The sequence below is a fragment of the Syngnathus floridae genome, chromosome 8 (assembly GCF_059516105.1).
Source record: "Syngnathus floridae isolate MCC-2025c chromosome 8, RoL_Sflo_1.0, whole genome shotgun sequence".
Taxonomy (NCBI): domain Eukaryota; kingdom Metazoa; phylum Chordata; class Actinopteri; order Syngnathiformes; family Syngnathidae; genus Syngnathus; species Syngnathus floridae.
Genome location: NC_142420.1, coordinates 15529696 through 15553350, shown reverse-complemented (window position 1 = coordinate 15553350; position 23655 = coordinate 15529696). Strand labels below are relative to the sequence as shown.

The window sequence follows — 23655 nt, the reverse complement described above, 5'->3', positions numbered from 1 at the left end:
ATGTTGCTCCAAAATCTGTATGTACTTTTCAGCATTTATGTTGCCTTCACAGAAATTTAAGTCACCCATGCCATGGGAACTAATGTACCCCCATACCATCACAGATGCTGGCTTTTGAACTTTGCGTTGATAACAGTCCGGATGGTCCGCTTCCTCTTTGGTCCGGAGGCCACGACGTCCAGTGTCTCCAAAAACAATTTGAAAAGTGGACTCATCAGACTACACAACACTTTTCCATTGTGCATCAGTCCATTTCACATGAGCTCGGGCCCAGAGAACCCAACGGCGTTTCCGGATGTTGTTCATAAACGGCTTTTGCTTTGAATGGAAGAGTTTTAACCCGCACTTACTGATGTAGTGACGAACTGTATTTACTGACAGTGGTTTTCTGAAGTTTTCCTGAGCCTATTTGGTGATATCCGTTACACATTCATGTCGGTTTTTAAGGCAGTGCCGTCTGAGGGATCGAAGGTCATGGTCATTCAGTCTTGGTTTCCGGCCGTGGCGCTTACGTGCAGTGATTTCACCAGATTCTCTGAACCTTTTGATGATATTATGGACCGTAGATGTTGAAATCCCTAAATTCCTTGCAATTTTGCTTTGAGAAATGTTGTTCTTAAACTGTTCAACTATTTTCTCACACAGTTGTGGATAAAGTGGTGAACCTCACCCCATCCTTGCTTGTGAATGACTGGGCATGTTTGGGGAGGCTCTTTTATACCCAATCATGGTACACACCTCTTCCCAATTAGCCTGATCACATATGGGATGTTCCAAGTAGGTGTTTGATGAGCTTTTCTCAGCTTTCTCTGTATATTTTGCCACCTTTCCCAATTTCTACTGGACGTGTTGCAGCCATGAAATTCTAAGTTCATTATTATTTGACAAAAAAACAATTAAGTTTATCAGTTTGAACATTAAATATGTTGTCTTTGTAGTGTATTCAATTGAATATGAGGTGAGAACGATTTTCAAATCGTTGTATTTTGTTTTTATTTACATTTTACACAATTTCCCAACTTCAACTGAATCCGGTTGGTAGATTGAAGGAACTGAACCATCAACAAAGACTTTTGACAAACCCTTCTCCATCCTGACAAGATTTCTGAAACACTCCTTAACAAGCAGGACTTTGCCCACAGACGTGCACTATGCTGGAAATATTAAATTTGACCAGGCACTGTTTTGAGGTTCTGATGTTGGGGGATGATGCAATGATTTGTGTGGATTGATGCAATCAACAACGCAACATTTTGATCTCTCCACCTCAGCACCCTTGAGTTGTTTGGACTACAAAAGTCTCGCAGATTTAATGAACAAGGCGGATTCGTCCTTAACATGGCGGATTTGCGAATCCGCCTTGTTTATTACTCAGATTTCCATTTGGCAGCAACCATGACCTTGTTTGGTTTGTCCCGCCCCAACGGATGTGATGTGATAAAAAAACCTCCTAGAAAACGGAGAAGTCTGAACAGAGTAAAAAAATAACCCCCAAAACGATCGTAACAGTATATCTGCAGCACCTGGAGGGATATATTACACTTTTCTACACTCCTGGATACTCCAGATACACAAGAAAAGGATTTTAAAAGCAAAAAAAGAGGATTTTCCATGATACGCGTCCTTTAACACAGAGGTGGCAGTAAATGGGAAAAGACCCAATTTGACAATTTGCTGTTTATATTAATGTATTTTATTTACAGTATGTAACATTTTAAGAAAATGCAAAATCTCACAGTGGATTCTTTTTTTTCTTTTTTCAAATCTATAAATAGTCTTGTTCAGACCCATCACCAGGCCTCAGTGTTTGAATGCGTGTGTGTGTGTGTGTGTGTGTGTGTGTGTGTGTGTGTGTGTGTGTGTGTGTGTGTGTGTGTGTGTGTGTGTGTGTGTGTGTGTGTGTGTGTGTGTGTGTGTATGCGTGTGTGTGTCTGTGTCTGTGTGTGCGTGCATGTGTGCGTGCGTGTGTCTGTGTGGGGGGGGGGCAATTGCCTATGCTAACCTATAAACCATTGCATGCAGTTGCGTGGCAACAGTGCAAACACACGGTATGAACCTACTTTTTTAAACACTCAAACATTTTAAGGTCAAACTGACTTTCTGAAACATTATTAATTATTTATATATTTATACTACTTACATAAGGTCAGATGCCATATTTGTCAGGTGGTTCCATAACTTTGTCCTCACTCTCTGGAATCTCAATTGTAACAGACTCTTCCCTTGGTTCTTTTCCTGGTAGTCGTATCAGAAACCTAGTGATAGACAACTGCTGGTGTTACTTTTATTTCTCTGAGTTAAAGGACACATATCAGGGAAAATAGACTTTTTTTGCTTTTAAAGTTATTTTCTTGTGTATCTAGGAACACAGATACACAAAAACATAGAATGTAGAAAAGTGTAATATATCCCTCCAGGTGTCAGGTGGTTCCATAACTTTGTCCTCACTCTCTGGAATCTCAATTGTAACAGACTCTTCCCTTGGTTCTTTTCGTGGTGGTCGTGTCAGAAACTTAGTGATAGACAGCTGGTGATGTTGCTTTTTTTCCCTCTGAGTTAAAGAACACATATCAGGTAAAATAGACTTTTTTTGCTTTTAAAGTTATTTTCTTGCGTATCTGGAATATCCAATTTAGGTCGTCCTCAGATGAGCTTCCATAGTAGAAGCTATACATTGCTAATAATGACTGTGGGGCACAGCTCCTCACAGCATCCCCAATTCAACCCTTCATGCTAAATGTCAAGCAGGGAGGCATCGGGTTCCATTTTATTGTCTTTTTGGTATGATTCGGCAGGGGATCGAACCCACGATCTCCCAGTCTCAGGGCGGGCACTCATACCACAAGGCCACTGAGCTGGTCCAGGAGTGAAGAAAAGTGTAATATATCCCTCCAGGTGCTGCAAATATACTGTTATGATCGTTTTGGGGGGCTATTTTTTTACTCTGTTCAGATTTCTCCATTTTCTATGACTTTTTTTTCATCTATTACATCACATGCGTTAGGGTGGGACAAACCAAACACCACTCTACCTTTTATACCTAGCCAGTCTCCAGATCTCACCCCCATAGAAATCTTTGGAGGGAGTTGAAAGTACGTGTTGCCCAGCGACAGCCCCAAAACATTACTGCTCTAGAGGAGATCTGCATGGTCGAATGGGCCAAAATACCAACAACGATGTGTGAAAACCTTGTGAAGACTTTCAGAAAACGTTTGACCCCTGTCATTGCCAACAAAGGGTATACATATGACAAAGTATTGATATGAACTTTTGTTATTGACCAAATACTTATTTTCCACCAAATAAATTCTTTAAAAATCAGACAATTTGATTTTCTGGAGTTTTTAAATTTATTTTGTCTCTCATAGCTGGTGTACCTATGATGAAAATTACAGGCATCTCTCATCCTTTAAGTAGGAGAACATGCACAATTGGTGGCTGACTAAATACTTTTTTGCCCCACTGTATCCATCCATCCATTTTCTATACCGCTTGTCCCTACAAGGGTTGCGGGCGTGCTGGAGCCTATCCCAGCAGTCATCGGGCATTAGGCGGGGGACACCCTGAACCGGTTGCCAGCCGATCACAGGGCACACAGAGACGAACAACCATCCACACTCTCTCTCACACCTAGGAGCAATTTGGAGTGCTCAATTGGCCTACCAAGTATGTTTTTGGGATGTGGGAGGAAACCGGAGTGCTTGGAGAAAACCCACGCGGGCACGAGGAGAACACACAAACTCCACACAGGGAGGGTTGGAGGTGAAATCAAACCGGCACCCTCCTAACTGTGAGGCGGACGTGCTAATCAGTGCCCCACCGAGCCGCCCGACTTGTTATACATGTTATAGTTATTTGATACATAGTTTTTTTAGTGTAGCAACTTGTATATTGCTAGAGTTCAGGAGTTTCCGATTGCCTCGGGCCGCCATGAAGGCAGCAGGGGGGAGGAGACGGGAAGAGAGATCCGGGGCGCTTTGTTGGAGTGATGCTGTACACACGGTATGTTGGCTCGTATGTTGAACTCTTGTTTTGTGAAATAAAGAGCCGGTTACCAAACCCACGACTTGCCTGGTACTTTATTAACGCTACAATATAGTTACAGTCGTATGCAAAAGTTTTGGCACCCCTGATCATTTTCATGATTTTCCTTTATAATTCATTGGTTGTTCGGATCAGCAATTTCAGTTAAATATATCATATAGCAGACAAACACAGTAATATTTGAGAAGTGAAATGAAGTTTAGAGGATTTACAGAAAGTGTACAGTCATTACTTGAACAAAAGTAGGCAGGTGCATAAATTTGGGCACTCCAACAGAAAAATGACATCAATATTTAGTAGATCCTCCTTTTGCAGAAATAACAGCCTCTAAACGCTTCCTATAGCTTCATTGTGTTTGTCTGCTATAAGATATATTCAACTGAAATTGCTGATCCGAACAACCAATGATGTATTAAGGTAAATCTTGAAAATGATCAGGGGTGCCCAAACCTTTGCATACGACTGTATATAGATCTTTGGAGTAATTGGAGCCTCAACTGACGACGAATCTGACATCAGTGGCGCATCGACTTCCAGAGTCAGCAGCGGTGTTTTTTTTTTTTTAAGTGACACAGAGGACGAAGATTTCGATGGATTTAATGATTTGGAGTGACATGGATGGTTGGATAGAATTGTTATTTATGTAATGGTTGTAAATTTCAATATACGACGATATTTGTCATAGACACATTTATTTAGCCACGTTTCTCACTGCAACCGCTCTCACAGGCTGAACAGCAAAAACTAGCAACACTTTTGTGAGCCCCTCCCCCACAATGCATTGCATCGGAAGTTAACAATAGTTATTTGATGTGTAGTTTATATATAGTTATATAAGCCAGTGTTCCCTCTAAGCTGCGCAGTTGCGCTCTGGTCGAGCAGTCTGTGCGCTCAAGAAACTCAATGCTGTGCACAAAATAAAATTCAGCATAAACTGATTGATTAATATCTAATGTTAGACGTAATCTAATCTAAGTGGATGAATGATTTTCTTTCTGTGCCTTTTTGTAGTGTAAATCTGTAATTGACAGATGTCCAGCCAGTGATATGACATGGTTCACTTACGCTACGTAGCCAATCATAGCATTGACAGTGCCTGAAAATGTGTCCTGCCCATTCGTGCTGTGTAGGTTAGGGTTAGTCAGTGCGGCAGAGTCAAGAGATGCAAATGCTAAGTGAGCTAACCCCTTATCATGACGAAACTAACGAGCAGCGACACATCCAGTCGCCAAGCCAAAATACATAAATATGAGATGCGGCGGTTCTTTTAAGATGGAATGGCTGTCGGAGTGTGTGCAAATAAAAGAACAAAGGGTGTGAAGCTGGGTGCGATTTTCTCCTTTTCGAGTGAGAAAGGTCTACTATGAAAAGCATGCAGTGAAGCCAAAGTGGCAGACGAGTTTACGGAGGGAGAAATATGGACAGAAAAGTTTGCCTATCTCAAGCGTCACATTCAGCAGAAATGTCATTTGAAAGCTGTTGGAATTGTACAAGGACTCAAGATGGGACAGGGGATCGGTACATTATTGCGAGAGAGCGCAAAAGACTGACGGAAAAGGAACGAGCCGTCACACAAAACAAAATCCGACCCCGAGCAAGTTAAAGTTCTCATTGACTATTTATTCATTCATTCATTCATTCATTCATTCATTCATTCATTCATTCGTTTATTTATTCATTTGTGCAAGTAAAGTTGCGGGAGTGCTGGAGCCTGTCCCAGCAGTCATCAAGGCAGTAGGCGGGGGACACCCTGAACTGGTTGCCAGCCAATCGCAGGGCACACGGAGACGAACAATCATTCGCACTAGCACTCACACCTAGGTACAGTTTGAAGTGCTCAATCAGCCTACCATGCATGTTTTTGGGATGTAGGAGGAAACCAGAGTGCCCGGAGAAAACCAAGCAGGCATGGGGATAACATGCAAACTCTACACAGGGAGGGCCGGAGGTGGAATCGAACCTGCACCCTCCTAACTATGAGGCGGATGTGCTAACCAGTGCCCCACCGAGCCGCCCTGTGAAGTATCTCATTTGCATTTAAAGAGAGTGCACCAAAACGGCTTGCTCTGAGCCGCACCTCAAAACAAGTAGAAAAGAGGGACCTGTGACGGTATCAAAACGAGGAATTCAGACAAAAGCATTGCTGTTCCACTCTATATAGACCACAACTGAATGAGTAAAACAGTAGAATTTAATTTCGTGATACTTGGGCTTTAAGATGCTTTTATACACGTGCAGGGCTCCATCGACTGCATTTCTGAATTGCAATGCACAAATCATCTCTGGGTCCCATTCTTCCACTATCCTCTGAAGATCTTTTGCAGATCGCATTATGGTTGCCAGGCATTTGAGTGTTAGACCAACTTCTTTTGGATCATCTTCGCCCTCTGCTTCGTCCTCACGCGCTGACCTTGTCAGCTCATCCTGATCTTCATTCATTAGTGGTTCTCCCTGGCAATCGAGGATCCTGCAAACATCATCCTTATTCATATCAGAAAAGCCTTCTCCTTTGACCTGCCTTCCCAGGTTTACTACATTACTGATGGCGAAATGATGAATTTCCACTAAGGTAGCTTCTTTATAGTCAAAGACCACTTCTGGCCACAATTTCTTCCAAGCGGCTTTGAAAGTCTCCATCTTCATCTCCCTCAGCACCTTCTCGATGTGCTAGAGACACATTGCTATATTAAACGGCTTCCAATACTGCGGCACTGAAAAGTTAATTTCAGCGTCTATGGCAGGGGTGCCCAATACGTCGAACGCGATCGACCGGTCGATCGCCTAGCCACTGCTGGTCGACAGCGTAACATTAAAATGTTTTTTGTTTTGTTTTTTGCACTTGACGCGTGCGCAAACAACGACGCTAACAACACAACACTAACGCTCGCGAGTTCCCTTCAATTGTCAGATCCCTGTTTTTTCTCTTAAACTTAAGAAAGGGTATAAAAAGGACAGCTGGACATAGTAAAAAGATAAAAAAAATGTATCACTTTCATAGGGAATAGGAGGACTTTTTTTCACGATGACATATATATATATATATATATCTTTGTGACTTGGTCATTTCAAAAGTAGCTCGTGAGCTGAAAATGTTTGGGCACCCCTGGTCTATGGATTCAACTAGGTCTTGGATGGTGTGCTTGGTGTACAGTGTCTTAAAAGTACGAATAACGTCCTGGTCCATTGGTTGGATGAAGGGGCAAGAATTCAATGCATACTCGGGTCTTGTGTGTGGCCTCCAGCGATGTCCATCAGTAATAGCACATTGAAATTTAGCCCCTTTCTAACAAGGTAAACCCTGACTTGGGAGATGAGTCAAGTCAAGTCAAGTCAAGTTTATTTGTATAGCCCTAAATCAAAAACAGTCTCAAAGGGCTTCACATAGCCAAAAATTGACAATTATTCTCAAAGCATCCCCTGATCATAAGCTCCCAAAAGGGCAAGGAAAAACTCAAAAAACCCCTGCCAGGGGAAAATGAGAAACCTTGAGATGAAGCACTTACAGTGGGGAGAACAAATATGTGATACACTCTGGATTTTTCAGGTTTTCCCACTTGCAAAGCATGTAGAAGTCAGTCATTTCTATCATAGGTACTTGTCAATTGTGAGTGATGGAATCTAAAACAAAAATCCAGAAAATCACATTGTATGGTTTTTAAATAATTAATACCATTTTGTTGCATGAAATAAATATTTGATTCATCACAAAAAAAGTGTTTGTTTGCAATTACAGAAATCAGAAGTTTCCTGTAGTTCTTGACCAGGTTTGCACACACTGCAGCAGGCATTTTGGCCGACTCCCTCATACAGATCTCCTCCGGAGCCTTCAGGTTTCAGGGCTGTCGCTGGGCCACATGGACTTTAAGCTTCCTCCAAAGATTCTCTATTGGATTCAGGTCTGGCTAGGCCACTCCAAGACCTTGAGATGTTTCCTACGGAGCCACTCATTAGTTGCCCTGGCTGTGTGTTTTAGGTCATTGTCATGCTGGAAGACCCAGCCGCGACCCATATTCAATGCTCTTACTGAGGGAAGGAGGTTGTTGGCCAAGATCTCACGATACATGGCCCCATCCATCCTTCCCTGAATACGGTGCAGTCGTCCTGTTCCCTTTGCAGAAAAGCATCCCTAAAGAATGATGTTTCCACCGCCATGCTTCACAGTTGGGATGGTGTTCTTGGGGTTGTACTCATCATTCTTCTTCCTCCAAACACGATAAGTGGAGTTGAAACCAAAAGTTCTATTTTTGTCTCATCATACCACTGATCTTCTCCCATTCATGATCCAGAGGAGGAATGGGAGAAGGTCATGTGGTCTGATCAGACAAAAATATAACTTTTTTGGTTCAAACTCGTCGTGTTTCAGCAGTGTATCAAATACTTGTTCTCCCACTGTATGGAACCACTCTTTTGACACTGACTTGGTTATCCAAGCCTTCGGATTGTGCATGCAATCCACTGGGTGAGCATTCATGTTTTTGTTTTGATTTATAAATTATATGGCCAGCAGCATCGCCACACATTAGGAGTGTGACTCGATCCTTGGAAGCCTTAAACCCAGGCACTTTTGGCCTCTTCCTTCACGATGAATGTTCTTGATGGCATCCTTTTCTAAATAAGGCCATGATGAACACCTGTGCAGGCAAATAGCACCCTTCTTCAATGATACTTAAATAAGTAAAATTTTTCTTTAACTCTGCACCATCTTTGTCTGCAGAGGCTTCTTCTCCACGGAACCGAGCACTCTTAAGGTTTGTGGTTCTTAACCTTGTTGGAGGTACCAAACCCCACTAGTTTCATATGCGCCTTCACCGAACCCCTCGTTAGTGAAAATTTATATTTTTTAAATTCAAGACAAAGATGTTTTTTACTAATGCACAAAATGAGCTGTGCATGAACATCACCTTGTTCAAAGAACAAAACCAACACAATGCATGAACTCGCAACAAATTACATACTGGCAAATCAGAAGCTACACGATAAAACAGGTTTGTTCGGACCTCCTCAGTGGGGGCTCTGTCGAATCCCTGAGACCGACTCACCGAACCCCTAGGGTTCGATCAAACCCAGGTTAAGAACCACTGGTTTAATCTCTTCGTGAACTTTTCAAACCAACCCTTGCTAGCAGTGAAAGGAATGTATTGACTAGGAGATACCCGTGGAGTTGAGGGTTGTCAGGATTGGTATCATCATCATCATCTTGCAAGTTGGCTGTACAGCTGCCTGGCCTTTTCACGGATGATGTTCGTATCCATAGGAATGTTCTTCTTCCTGCAGAAATTCATCAAAAGGGCTAGTGGCAACTCTATTCGTACAATGCCCTTATTGCGTGGACTTTCTACCCTTTTTGCCTCCCTATTTATTCAAAGAAATATTTGCAGTCGAACGTATATTCTTCTCTTTCTCCTTAATATAATGCACAGACTCATTAATGACATAATGGCGGCCAACCTCGGTGTAATCTCTCTCTTCCTTAAGGATGTCAAGAGGTTTCATCTTCTCTGTTATTGTAAGCATTTTACTCTTACTCTTGCTGTCTCAAGAAGGCGTAGAAGGTGCAAGGCGGTTTTGCGGCATTGTAAAAGGGCATGAATAAAAATCACAAAGTTAAAAAAAAAACTACCGTAGCAAAGCACAAGTCTGAGGTGCTGCCGATATGTACGCACTATTGACGCAAACTGAGTGGAAGAGTGGATACAGTGCGGGAGGCTGAGATGAAGTGTGGTTAGAGCTTCACTAAAAATCACCAAAAAAACTACCATAACGAAGCACAAGTTTGAGGTACTGCCAATATGTAGTGAAAGAGTGGATACAGTGCAGGCTGAGATAAAGTGTGGTTAGAACTGCTAAGCCAAACAGCTGCAACATGTCCCCATTGGCCAATAGTGTACTGCAAAATCATATGGGCAGATAAAGCCTCACGACAAAGCGGCACCGCTAAAAGCTGCGAAGCCACGTTTCGACAAAACACAGCGCGGCGGATCTGCTGAAGTCCGTGATCCTTGAAGTGAGGAGCAGCAGTTCGTCCATCTTGTTGGCCAGGGAGCGGACATTCGCCAGATGAATTGATGGTAGGGCAAAACGGAACCCTCTCTGCGTCAGCATTACGAGGACTCCGGCTCGTTTTCCGTGTCGTCGTCGTGCTAGCTTGTATAGCACCGCCGCTCCGGCTAGAATCTCCGTCAAACAGTCTGAATCAGAGAGAACAGGAGAGAAAATACCAGAAGACGACTGTCCAAAGTTTAACACTTCTTCTCTGGTAAAAGTGATCCAGGATGGACAGCAGAGCACACAGAAAACACACAAAATAAGACAAAGAAACAGAGAGCGACTCACCGTGGCGGCCTTCCGCGGCGCCATCATGACGTCATCTATGTCTGTGTGTGGCGGAAGCCACACAAAACAACTTTACAGATTTGCCCAAACGGTAGGATTTATTTATCAATGGTGGCGGAGGTACGTACTTTGCACAAACGATAGTATTTATTTGCCAATGGCGGCGGAGGTACATACTCCTCTACATGTTACGTCCAGTCCTCTGATTGGTATACCGCCTTGATCTACGTAAAGTATAGTGTCTTCCGATTGGTTCATCGGGTGCCTCTATATTGCAAATCTGAGTGGCGGAAGCCACAAAAAACAACTTTGCAGATTTGCACAAATTATACCATTTATTTACCAATGGAGGAGGAGGTACGTACTCCTCTACGTGTTACGTCTAATCCTCTGATTGTTTTTTTGCCCTGATCTACGTAAAACATAATGTCCTCTGATTGGTTCAGCAGGTCTTCATATTTCGCCTATATGTTATGGAAACCACACAAAACAACTTTACAGATTTTGGAATTTGGTCCACACAAAAGGCGCACTTTATTAAAAGTCAAAGTCAAAGTCAGCTTTATTGTCAATTTCTCCACATGCCAAAGACACACAAAGAAACCGAAATTTCGTTCCCCCCTATCCCACGGTGACAAGACATGGCTCACAACAGACAAACAAGTAAACAAGTATAACAAAAGCGTGCTGAATAAATAATGAATAAATAACACAACAATAAATAAATAAATAAATAAGAGGAGCAGGAAAAAAAAAGGAGCAAGTGCGCGTACAGCAGACATTCCCGAAAATAGCGCAACAGTGCCGCACGCTACGCAGAAGGGGGTAGCGAGTTCAGGGCCCTAACAGCCTGGAGAAAGAAGCTGTTGGCGAGTCTGGTGGTGCGGGAGTGCAGGCTCCTGTACCTCTTCTGCAGGTAAAAGGTGCACATTCATTTTTTTGAGATAAAGGCTTTTAAGTGCAGCATATGGTGCTGAAAATACGGTACATTAATAGAGACAACTTAATATAACATGGAAAAAGACTGGGTGTTCAAACTTCTGTATTTTTTTTAACCATAGATATTTGTACCAAAAGATCTTTATATCACGTGATGTACACACACACGCACACATGCACACTCTCACACACACACACACACACGCACGCACGCACACACACTTTCGTCTTGTCTCCCTTGCGCTGTTTCCTCACGAACCTCCTCTTTTCTGTTCAACCATGCTATGCATATTCTTCTTTGTTTTTATTGGCGATACCAATGCATCCCGCCACCTGCTGTATAAGAGTGTAATGGCACATCATCGTCACAGAGCAAGGGCAAAACAGGTAGCAGACAAAAACAAATTTCGTCGCTTGCCACAGATAACTGATTAAGTGGGAAACAATGATGGTAATTGTATGGTAAGCAAGTTACGTCAGCATTAAGGTAGCTTACATTATTTGGAATTTGCTTGGTTTTTCAGGTCTTGCATTACTTGGAAATGCAGAAACCTGCAGACCTGAGTCGCCATCTTCTGCCATGCATAATACATGCTACAATTTTGAAGTTGAAAGAGGAAGGTGAGTACCTCTCAATCAAAAACATGCGCGTAAGTTATTTGGTTCTGTTTTTACAGGTACATTTTTACTGGTACACTCCCCTTCAAAAGTTTTTAAACCACATACAGTCAAACCTCGGTTTTCGAACGTCCCAGTTCTCGAAAAAATCTGAATTCGAACGAAAAATTCGAGATTCTTTTGCTTCGGTTGTCGAACAAAATTCGGAGGTCGAACCTGGCGAGATGAGCCGAAAGGACCCGAGAAAACCCGACCGCGCGGCCCGGATGCCGACTGACTCTGTTCATTATTGTATTTTTGTTACTTTGAGGATTGTATTAACCCCTAATCATGCCTCCAAAGAAAGCAAGTGGGAGCGGTAAAGCCATCCTAAAACACAAAGACGCTCTTAAAGCAATGCGACAGTGAGCGCCCGGCGCGCTGCAGTTGCGCGATCGGACCAAATTAAGCTCCCTGCGCACTAAGGTCCACTTAAATTTTGGAAAGTACATCAGGACTTTAAAAATGTTTTCTAAATTTCAGCGACGGCTCTGTCACAATAATGCGACCAGCGTGTTGCAGTTGTGCGGTCAGCGCCACGCTACTGTTGCACGTTCGGCGGTGCGCTGCAGTTGTGCGATCGGACAAAAATGCGTAAATGAAAAAAATGCTTATAAAGGTATTTTTTTTTTTTTTTTTTTTAAGTCTTGGAACGAATTAAATTTTTTCTATTATTTGTAATAAGAAAAATAGATTTGGAATTCGACCGATTCACTGTGGTCGAAAACCGAGGTTTGACTGTATATTGTAAGTTGTGTCTCAAATCCATATATAGAAATAAATGGTCACTTTTTTGTGTATCCTGAGTCATCTCCAGGACCTCTTTTCTGTGGTTCATGCTCATAACTTTTATCCAGGAGGCATTCTACACAGATGCCTGAACCAACTTATTATGTTCCTCTCATTGCGGAGGAGGAGCAGCTCTAGTCTGAGTCTCTCATGGATGACCGAGCTTGTCATCTTGTCCCCTGGAAACCCTGCACCGGAAACTCATGGCCTACTGGTCCTGCCCATTGCTGAGCGGGAGCCTAAGTTCACTGTTAATTCTAGATCATTGCCTTTCCACACAGCACCTTCACCATGACAGACCGATGTTGAGTCCGCATCACTGCATTCACTGCACCAATCCACCTGTCAATCTCCCGCACCTTCTTTTCTCGCCAGTGAACAAAACTCTAAGATAAATTAACTTCTCTACATGGGGAAGGCCTAACCTATTCCTGACCAAGAGAGGACTTATGCCCCATTTCCCAGTGAGGACCATGGCCTCTGATTTGGAAATGCTAATTCTCATCACAACTGCCTCTGCTGCAAACTCACTAACAAGTGTTGAACATTGTGGCTTGATGAAGTCAACAGAGCTACACTTAAGAAAACACGCCGCTGCTGATTTCGAAAGTACGTGCGGCGATGACATCGAATTCGTCAGTTTTGGTTGCAATTATTCCACAGACCTATCTAACTATATATAAACTATACTTCAAATGACTATAACATAACAATTTTATCTAACCATCCGCGTCACTCCAAATCATTAAATCCATTGAAATCTTCGTTCTGTGTGTCACTTATAAACAACGCCGCTGTTGACTCCGGAAGTACATGCGGCACTGAGGTCAGACTCATTGTCAGTGGTGGCTCCAATTATTCCACAGGCCGAGTGCGTCCTTATGCGGTGTAAAGTGAAAATAACATGAAGTGATCAACTATACAATAGTAAGTAATATGTTAATGATCAAGTAATTATATGTTAATAATTTCACATATAAGTCGCTCCTGATTATAAGTTGCACCCCCGGCCAAAGTATGAAAAACACTGCGACTTATAGTCCAGAAAATGCGGTAATCAGACCCGAAATACATACAGTGCCATGCGGAAGTATTTGGCCACCTTGAACTTTTCGACCTTTTGCTACATTTCAAGCTTCACGCATAAAAATATAAAATTGTAATTGTTTATGACAGACCAACAAGTGGGACACAAGCATGAAGTGGAATGAAATGTATTTGATATTAAAACCTTTTTAGAAATAAAACAAACTGAAAAGGTGGGCCCCTTTTCTTTCAGTGCAGCAAACTCTCTGCAGCAGTTCAGTGAGGATCTCTGAATGTTGACGTAAATGATTGATGATGATGAATTGAATCCACCTATTCAAGTCATCATATAAATGCCACATGCTCTGTTATAGTCTCAGAGGTCTGTTTAAAATGCAGAGAGCATCATGAAGTCTAAGGGACATACCAGACAGGACAGAGATACTGTTGAAGAGATGTTTCAAGCTGGATTTTGATACGAAAACATTTCCCAAGATATAAACATTCTAAGGAGCACCGCAAGAGACATTAAAATGAACGGAGTATCAGACCACTGCAAATATGAAGACCTGGCTGTCCCTCTAAAATTTCAGCTCAAACAAGGAAAAGACTGGTCAGAGATGCAGCAAAGACGCCCATGATCACTCTGGATGAACTGCAGAGATCTACAGTTGAGGTGTGAGACTCTGTCTGTAGGACAACGATCAGTTATAATACTGCACAAATTTGGCCTTTATGAAAAAGTGGCAAGAAGAAAGCCATTTCATAAACATATCTATAAAAAGTATAATTTCAAGTTTGCCACAAGGTGCTCTGGTCAGATATAACCAAAATTGAATTTATTTGCCACAATGCAAAATGTTATGTTTGACGTAAAAGCAACACAGCTCATCACCCTGAGCACACCACTCCCACTGTCAAACATGGTGGTGGCAGCATCATGGTTTAGGCCTGCTTTTCTCCTGCAGGGACAGGAATGATGACAAGCGGGCTGGCGCAAAATACAGAAACATTCTGGAAGAACATTCGTTGAAGTCTACAAAAGACAGACTAGGATGGAGATTTATCTTACAACAAGACAATCATCCAAAACATAAAGAAAAATCTTCAGTGGAATGGTTCACAAATTACAATATCCAGTTATTATAATGGCTAGACCTGGATCCAATCTGTAGAACTGAAAACTTTTGTTTGCTCTCCAATCAACCTTAAGCTCAAGCTGTTTTGCAAGGAAGAACGCGTAAAAAATTCAGTCTCTCGATGTGCAAAATTGATAGACATTCCCCAAGCAACTTGCAACTGTAATTGCATTAAAAGTATTAACTCAAGGGGGCTGAATAATTTTGCATGACAATTTTTTTTTATTCGTTAAATAAGTTTAAAAAGTTAAAAAAGTTTAAAATTTTGTTCCACTCAATTCTGTCCCACTTTATGTTGATTCTTCACAAAAAATGCATATATCTCTATTTGAGGCCTAAATGTGGCAGAAGGTCAAAATTCAAGGGGACGTATACATTTACAAGGCACTGTATGTGGACATCGCTACTCAGGCCATCTTTAACCTCTGCAAATATCACAAAACAATCATTAAAAAAATAAATCAAAATCTGCAATGGAATGATTCACAAATCACAATATTCAGGTGTTCTAATGGCTAGACTTGAATCCAATCTGTAGAACTGAAAACTTTTGTTCACTCTCCATTCAACCTTACTGAACTCGAGTGGTTTACCAAGGAAGAACGCATAAAAAAGTCAGTCTCTTGATGTGCAAAATTGATGGACATACCCCAAATAATGCATATAACTCTGATTGAAGCCTAAATGTGGCAAAAGGTGAAAGTTCAAAGGGACGTATACATTCACAAAGCACTGTATGTGGACATCTCTACTCAGGCCAATTTTAACCTCTGAAAATATCACAAAACAATTAACGTTTACTCAGCTACTGAAAAGAGCAAGAAATGCGCAGCCAAAGTCAAAGTCTCCTTTATTGTCAATTCCTCCGGATGTCAAGACACACAAAGAGATCGAAATTACGTTTCTCACTATCCCAGGGTGACAAGACAGAGTTCACAAATAAACAACACAGGAAAAATAAAACAAGAAGATGAACATATAAGAGTGATAGCACGCTAGCCGCTCCCGATGCACAGCAGAGTCCGGAAAGATGACAGTCAACCAGGCCACTGTGAACACGAGCACACAACAGGCACGCACTGTCCGGTTCGTGGATCCTATCAGGCGAACGCAACCCATCTTGTCGTCCCGCGAACGAACGTACGCCAGGAGAATGGAAGGCACGGCTGGGCGAGCTGGGTTGGCCGCAAGCCTGGCCCGACGTCTTCGCGGTGGCCACTCTTCCGCTGCCTCGCAGACCCGCTGCCGACGCATCCCAACAATGCTCCAGGACGGAGCAGTCCGAGCTCACGACGCAGTCCAACCGGGGGAGGAAGAGCAGGCCAGTCCGGCGCCGCTCCATGACGAAGCAGTCCGAGCGCCCTTAATCTCTCCGCACCAAAGTCCAGAACGCCATAAAACCCACTTCCGCCGATGTTGAGCAGAACATGCCCGCCGCACTAGTAGCACGACGTATCACACGAGACGAAAACACACAAAACTGCCGGACAAACACTCAGTAAACACTCACAAAACACCGAACGGGACAGAGAGTGGCCGCTGCGTGTGCACGCGCCGCCATCTTTTTATAAAAAAAAAGAAAAAAAAAAATGCCTACATGCATCTTAGGTGCCATTTCTGAGCTCACTAACGACGTCTGCATTATTCTCTGTGGTTGCTTTCTTAAAGAAACCTCATTATCTCAGCAGACGTGTTTTAAGACTGGCAACCTGGTTGGCTCTCTCATCTCCCTGGTATTTTTTGTACTCTTCAGCATGTCTAGTTGTATAATGACGTTTCAGATTGTATTCCCTGTGCACCGCAACTTTTTTAGTACAAATGAGACACGTCGGGGTGCCCCTGTGCTCAACAAAGAAATATTGCATGCCCCACTTTTCCTGAAATTGTCGTTGCTCATCACCGACCTTTCTCTTCACTGCAGGCTTTGAAAAAGACATCTTTGGGGCTCTGTAATATGTGATTCCACTTGGAGTCAGTCTCGGGTTTAACTTTAACTTTTAGTTGCGCGGGGCTGTGGCGCATGCGCACTTGCGCTCTCTGATCTTTATTGGGGAAAGGCGTACACATGACAGAGAGATCTGGATAGCCATCGGAGTTCTTCTCCAATCGTATCGAACAACGGCAGTTATCCGAATTTCTCAAGTGTCATGTAAACGCACTTATTGTTAAGTTTCAGTTTCACTCGCAACGCGCCTACAATTAATTGGAGGGCTGTGGGCGCCGAGCGGAGTCAGCGGCTTCACGGTTTCCGGCTCCAGCTGACTGGAGGAATGAATGAATAAGTGAGCGAAGCATTGGACAGGCCGGCCGATGTCCCGCCCTCCAGAGCCATATACCTCACTGTGATTGGTTCATTGAGCTCTGCACACCACAAGTGTTATTTATATAAATTTTGTAGGCCGCACTTACATTAATCTTTCATATTTAGACAGGGGCTGCAAATTATCGTCCCGGGTGCCGCAGTTGACCTGCTCTAGATGTTCCCAACAGACCCTCACAATGCGTTTTGGTTTGTCACGTCACACCAGCACCTTCCCCACCATCGGAGCCAACACACCACCGGGTGGTGATCAAGTAACAGCTCTGACCCTCTCTTTACTCAAGTACAAAATCGCTCATTGAACTGTGGCCTTGGGTGTCCTGTGCCAAATGCACACATGAACAACCTTATGCTTGAGCATTGTGTTTATGGATAAACAATGTTGCGCACAGAAGTCCAATAACAGAACACCCCTGGGGTTCTGATTGGGGGGTCCATTCCTCCCAATCATACCCTTCCAGGTCTCACTGTCATTGCCCATTGGTAACCCTGCTGAACAATGAAGTCCCTTGGAGGAGCGCAGTCCAGCACACTCTCCAAAGACTCCAAAAAGGGTGGATACTCTGAGCTGCAGTTTGTTGATAGACACAAACAAGTCAGGACCAGTCCCCCCACCAGGAGGCTACCCTGTCATTCACCAACGTGAACCCCAATGTGCAGGCGCCTAGCCGGGGGGCAATAAGTATGCCCACACTTGGTCTCACCTCTCACCGTGGGCAACTCCAGAGTGGAAGAGAGTCCAGCCCCTCTCGAAAGGGCTTGTACCAGAACAGAGCAAGCTATGTGTGGTGAGTCTGACTGTCTTGTCAGAACTTATCTACCTTGCACACTACCTTTGGCTCCTTCCCTGTCAGAGAGGTGACATTCCACATCCCTAGAGCTAGCTTCGGTAGCTGGGGATCGAACCCCACCTTTGGCTGCTGGCCAACTCACAGCGCCCCTTTGACCCCTCCCACAGGTGGTGAGCCTATTGCAAATGGGTTTCTCACGTGCCAGGTCGGGCCCTAGGGGTGGGAATTAAAAAAGAGAAATAAAATCATGGCCATCAGTAATCAGTCCATGGAGTTTCTCCACATTTGACCAATTTTCCCACTTCCTATGCAATCTTCAGTCTTGGAGTCTCAGTCTGGATGTTATTCTTTCTATTTGGAAAATTTTTCATATCCACTGGTCCTTTGATGGAATTATAATTATTGTCCTCTCTCAATTCTTTATTTTTCAGCAGCCAGCATTATCTTAGCCTAATACTTGTCCTGATAGTGTTGAGTGTTGTCTTGTAAATTACCAAGGTACATGGTATCAGGGCTTAATGCAACCAAATATCCCAATCCCTCATTACTACACCTAATATACTTCACACGTGAGGGTAATGGAAAACATGTGGACACAATCAGGAATCATGGTGGACACTGGCATCATTTAAGGAAGGGCAAGTTACCTAAAATGAAACGGTGTTGGAAAATGTATTGTATTTCTTTTTTGTTGGCACCCCGATTGCCCTCCGCTTTGTATCAGCCATTACCCACATCCAACTTCAAAGTGTGTTTGTTTCCATCTAAACAAAAATGTTCACTGAGACACAAACCACACTTAAATAAATTGTATCCAATTATATTCATTCTGCGTTCAGGAAAAAGGCAAATTACACGGCACCGGGCATTCTCTCCCATGATATGAAAGAACCGTGCCCCATAAAACAACTCACGCATTTTTATACACTTCACTTGTTTTCATAACAAGAGGTGGGGACCATTGGTCTTCTCCTTTTTTGGGTACCTTAAAGTCCAATTCTCCCCCCAAGCCTGCTACATCTCGTCCAATCCTTGGACCAGCAGCTCTTGGACTTTTGCTGGCGCCAATTCGTGTAAATTTCTCATTTCTTATCTTCGGGGTCATGTGTAATACAATATTGATCCTAGCTAATGTTTTTACTATTTTTATTATTTTCCATGCCAAAGTTCTCTTTCCCACATTTCCATTCTTCATGCTTCACTTCTGAGTACTTAGAAGTTAAACTAATCATTATACAGTAATGGCCTCTTGTCAAGGTTTCTCATTTCCCCTAGTAGGAGTTTTGAGTTTTTCCTTGCCCTCCTGGGATTTTAAGATCAGGGGATATTTGAGAATATTTGTCAATTTTTGCACGTCCTGAGTGTTGTTAGTCACCTAAATGTTGAACAGAGTCTGAGATGTACCGAAGTCAAATTCCTAGTTTGGCATGCTCAAACATGGCCAATAAAAATTCTTGAATCTTGTAATCCCTCACTACTTTGCAGTTCATCTACTGCGCCTCGCTCTATCCTGGATTATTTATTTATTTATTTATTTATTTATTTATTTATTTTTTAAGTCTGCCACACACAATCACAACATCATATGAAATGAAGCACACAAGCCAGGCAACAAGACAGGCAAGTGCATCCCTACACCATCAGCGACTCCCCGATGGTCACGGCTTTTTGCGCCGTCACTTGGAGCGCATGGCTTTGTCTGCCCATATGACACTAATGGCCAATGGGAACATGTGGATCTGTGTCCTTGCAGCTGATTGGCTAAGCATTTCTGACTACACTTTATCTCAGTTTCCCGCACTTTATTCACTCCGTCTGTATCAACATATCAGCAGCACCTCAAACTTGCCTCGTTACACACGCTCCTCGATCGCCAAAAACAAAGTAGAACTGCGTGTCTGCTTGTCACTCCCGATCGGATCGTCCTTTTTGCCCGCCCGTCATAAAATAAGTCTTGTTTCGGATGCCCTCACGCTGGGCATGTTTACACTTTAAAATGACGAGCCAGTCAGCTCTCGTATCACAGCGGGTCAGGCAAACGAGAATCAGGTGGCAGGCGTGCGTGTCAAAACAAACAAAACTGTGAGGACTGACGATTAGCAGTTCCGTATTGGCGATGCGCGCCTCAGAAGTCTAGCGCGTAGGGCGCGTAATGCCATAGGCCAGCAGGGAGAGAGCGGAGACGTGACACAGCCGCGCCGAAGGAAAACTGTACCGCCGTGCAGAAACAGTCGGGACAACGGCAGTGAGTGTAAACGCGCACGTAGGAAAAAAGCACTGCCATGCCACCGTCCATGATTTGGGACAGCGACTGACAATGAGCATTAAGCGCAGGGCATGCTTCTGAGCAATGTGTGGATGCCCTCGCGCTGAGCTGCCGGGGTGCGGCAGCCGGTCAGCACCGCAAGAGCAAAGCGGAGCCGTGACACATTTACAATTTAAAATGTTTAAATGTTTTAAAATACAATAAAGTGTTTAAAAATAAAATTATAAAAGTCTTGTGCGTAAGCGCTCGCGCTGGGCCACAGGGGCGTGTCACTCAGCCAGCATGCAAGACCAGAGAGGAGCCGTGATACTTTAAAATGTTTTAAAAACTGTTTAAAATACAATAACATATTTAAAAGTACAATGGAGTGTATAAAAATAAAATTATAAAAGTCTTGTGCGGATGCTGGGCCTGTTTGTGATTTTTGCCCCTCACATTGTTTACTAATTTCAGGTTTTTTTTTTCTTTTACAGAGGCATTTGAAAACATACCAACTGTGAAAAAAAACATCCAAAAAGCTACCATTCAAGCGGGCAAACTGCTGCAACAATTCCATCTCGACGACAATAATTTAGAGGTCAGTGGCATGCAATAGCTTAATCTTGTTGTGTACCTTAGTTATTAAACAAATTGTTAAAGTGAAGCCTGACACATTGTCTCCATTCATTAATTCTGGTTACCCAAACAAAACCGCGGCAGAAACCTTTCCAGTAATATCAAGGGCTAACATCATCATCTCATATTGTGACAGTTAGTGGTTGCACATTTTTTTTTAAATAGTTTTACTCCGGATTCGGTTGATTGAAAATCCTTTTCAACCTATATTCAATTGCATGCACTACAAAGACAACATATTTAATGCTCAAACTCATAAACTTTATTTTATTTTTGAATTAATAATTAACTTAGAATTTCATGGCTTCAACACGTGCAGTGGAAGTTGGGAAAGGGCATGTTTACCATTTCGTTACATCACCTTTCCTTTTAATAACACTCAAACGTTTTGGAAGGGAGGAGACTAATTCTCTTAGCTTCTCATGTGGAATTCTTTCCCATTCTTGCTTGATGAACCGCTTCAGTTGTTCAACAGTCCGGGGTCTTCCCTGTCGTATTTTACGCTTCATAATGCACCACACATTTTTAAAGGGAGACAGGTCTGGACTGCAAGCGGACCAGGGGAGAACCTGGACTCTTTTACTTCGAAGCCACGCTGTTGAAACACATGCAGAATGTGGCTTGGCATTATCTTGCTGAAATAAGCAGTGGCGTCCATGAAAAAGACGTCACTTGGATGGCAGCATGTGTTGCTCCAAAATCTGTATGTACTTTTTAGCATTTATGTTGCCTTCACAGAAATGTAAGTCACCTATGCCATGGGAACTAATGCACCCCCATACTATCACAGATGTTGGCTTTTGAACTTTGCGTTGATAACAGTCCGGATGGTCCGCTTCCTCTCTGGTCTGGAGGACACAACGTCCAGTGTTTCCAAAAACAATTTGAAAAGTGGACTCATCAGACCACAACACACTTTTGTTTTGTGCATCAGTCCATTTTACATGAGCTCGGGCCCAAAGAACCCGGCGGCGTTTCTGGATGTTGTTCATAAACGTCTTTTGCTTTGCATGGTATAGTTTTAACCTGCACTTACTGATGTAGTGATGAACCGTATTTACTGACAGTGGTTTTCTGAAGTTTTCCTGAGCCCATTTGGTGATATCCTTTACACACTCATGTCGGTTTTTAAGGCAGTGCTGTCTGAGGGATCGAACGTCACGGTCATTCAGTCTTGGTTTCCGGCCATGGCACTTATACGTGCAGTGATTTCACCAGATTCTCTGAACCTTTTGATGATATTATGGACCGTAGATGTTGAAATCCCTAAATTCCTTGCAAGTTTGCTTTGAGAAATGTTCTTCTTAAACTGTTCAACTATTTTCTCACGCAGTTGTGGACAAAGTAGTGAACCTCGCTCCATCCTTGCTTGTGAAGGACTGAGCATGTTTGGGGAGGCACCTTTTATACCCATTCAAGGTACCCAATTAGCCTGATCACATTTGGGATGTTCCAAATAGGTGTTTGATGAGCTTTTCTCAGCTTTCTCAGTATTTTTTTCCACCTTTCCCAACTTCTACTAGAAGTGTTGCAGCCATGAAATTCGAAGTTAATTATTATTTGGCAAAAAACAATTAAGTTTATTAGTTTGAACGTTAGATACGTATGTTGTCTTTGTAGTGTATTCAATTGAATAATTTCAAGTCATTGTATTTTGGTTTTGTTTACATTTTACTCAATTTCCCAACTTCAACCGAATCCAGTTTGTATTTAAATAGAATAATTAATATTCCTTTAGTAATTATTTTCAGTCATTCATTCATTTAACAGTCTCTTCAGGTGTTTTAGCTGTTAGATTAGACTGAGACCCAAGTCAGACACCATATGCTGAATCTCAAACAACTCCTAAAGTTAAATATCTGCAGTCTGCAGTCTCTTTCCCTAACATTAGCAACTTCACAAACTAGCTCAACAATGGGGAAACGTGCACATTTACACACCCTCACTCATCAATGCTGTGTACGCACAACACAGGGTGTGAAAAACTGCACAACTTCTTCCGCAAAGTATATGAGAAAGATGATAAGAAAAGAATGAAAGATAAAAGAATGATGGAATTTTTTATGACAAAAGTAATGTGAGAGGGAAGAAGGAGTAAAAATAGACTGGTAAATTTTTACTTGGTAGGAGATTACAATGTTTGCAATGTTGAATTAATCTCAGAATAATCTCAATCTCAGAATAAAAAGTAAAAAAAAAAATACAGACCACTTTCAGTGCCCCTTGGTTGCAGGCTTAAAGCATTTCGTGTCTTTGTTTTCTGTTACAAATGTGTCAGGCAGTCGTCATTACAGTATCAAGTGTTATTTCTGGGCCGTGGAACTTGCTTAATAGTCAATGCATGTACGTAGATTGTGCATAAAATAGGAAGACTATTGTAATAAACTTGGTTGAACATCAGAGAGAACAGGAAGCACACAAAGTGATCAAATGTCCTGTCGCAACAATAATTTAATGTTCTTAGGTGAGACTTAAAACAGCCTACTATCAAAGGCTGGGCAATAATAAAAGAAGCCAGAGGCTCGTAAATAACGTCTTTGGAGTGCAATCACTTAAAAACATCCATATCCGCTTTCGCTAACAACTATGCACATAAGTACATTTAACATAGTTCAAATTTGGTTTGTGAATAATCTGTAAATATTTTAGTGTTGGACCCTAAATGTATCTATTCACACAAGCTTGGGGTTGTCTTAATAGTTATTTCGTGAGTAATAGTTTTTTTTTTAATCCTGC

At 42.5% G+C, this 23655-nt stretch overlaps 1 protein-coding gene across 12 annotated transcripts in view; it reads left to right on the top strand.

Annotated features, from left to right (window-relative positions):
- The window catches only part of rab3gap1 (RAB3 GTPase activating protein subunit 1), a 160491-nt gene that overhangs the window by 121852 nt on the left and 14984 nt on the right, over positions 1–23655 (top strand). For 10 of the 12 annotated variants that reach the window (XM_088383342.1, XM_088383340.1, XM_088383349.1 and 7 more), the window contains 2 exons: positions 11841–11937; positions 20778–20881. In XM_088383342.1, coding sequence (XP_088239468.1) covers positions 11841–11937; positions 20778–20881 — 201 coding nt within the window. The other 2 variants (XM_088383348.1, XR_015859912.1) reach the window with 2 other exon arrangements.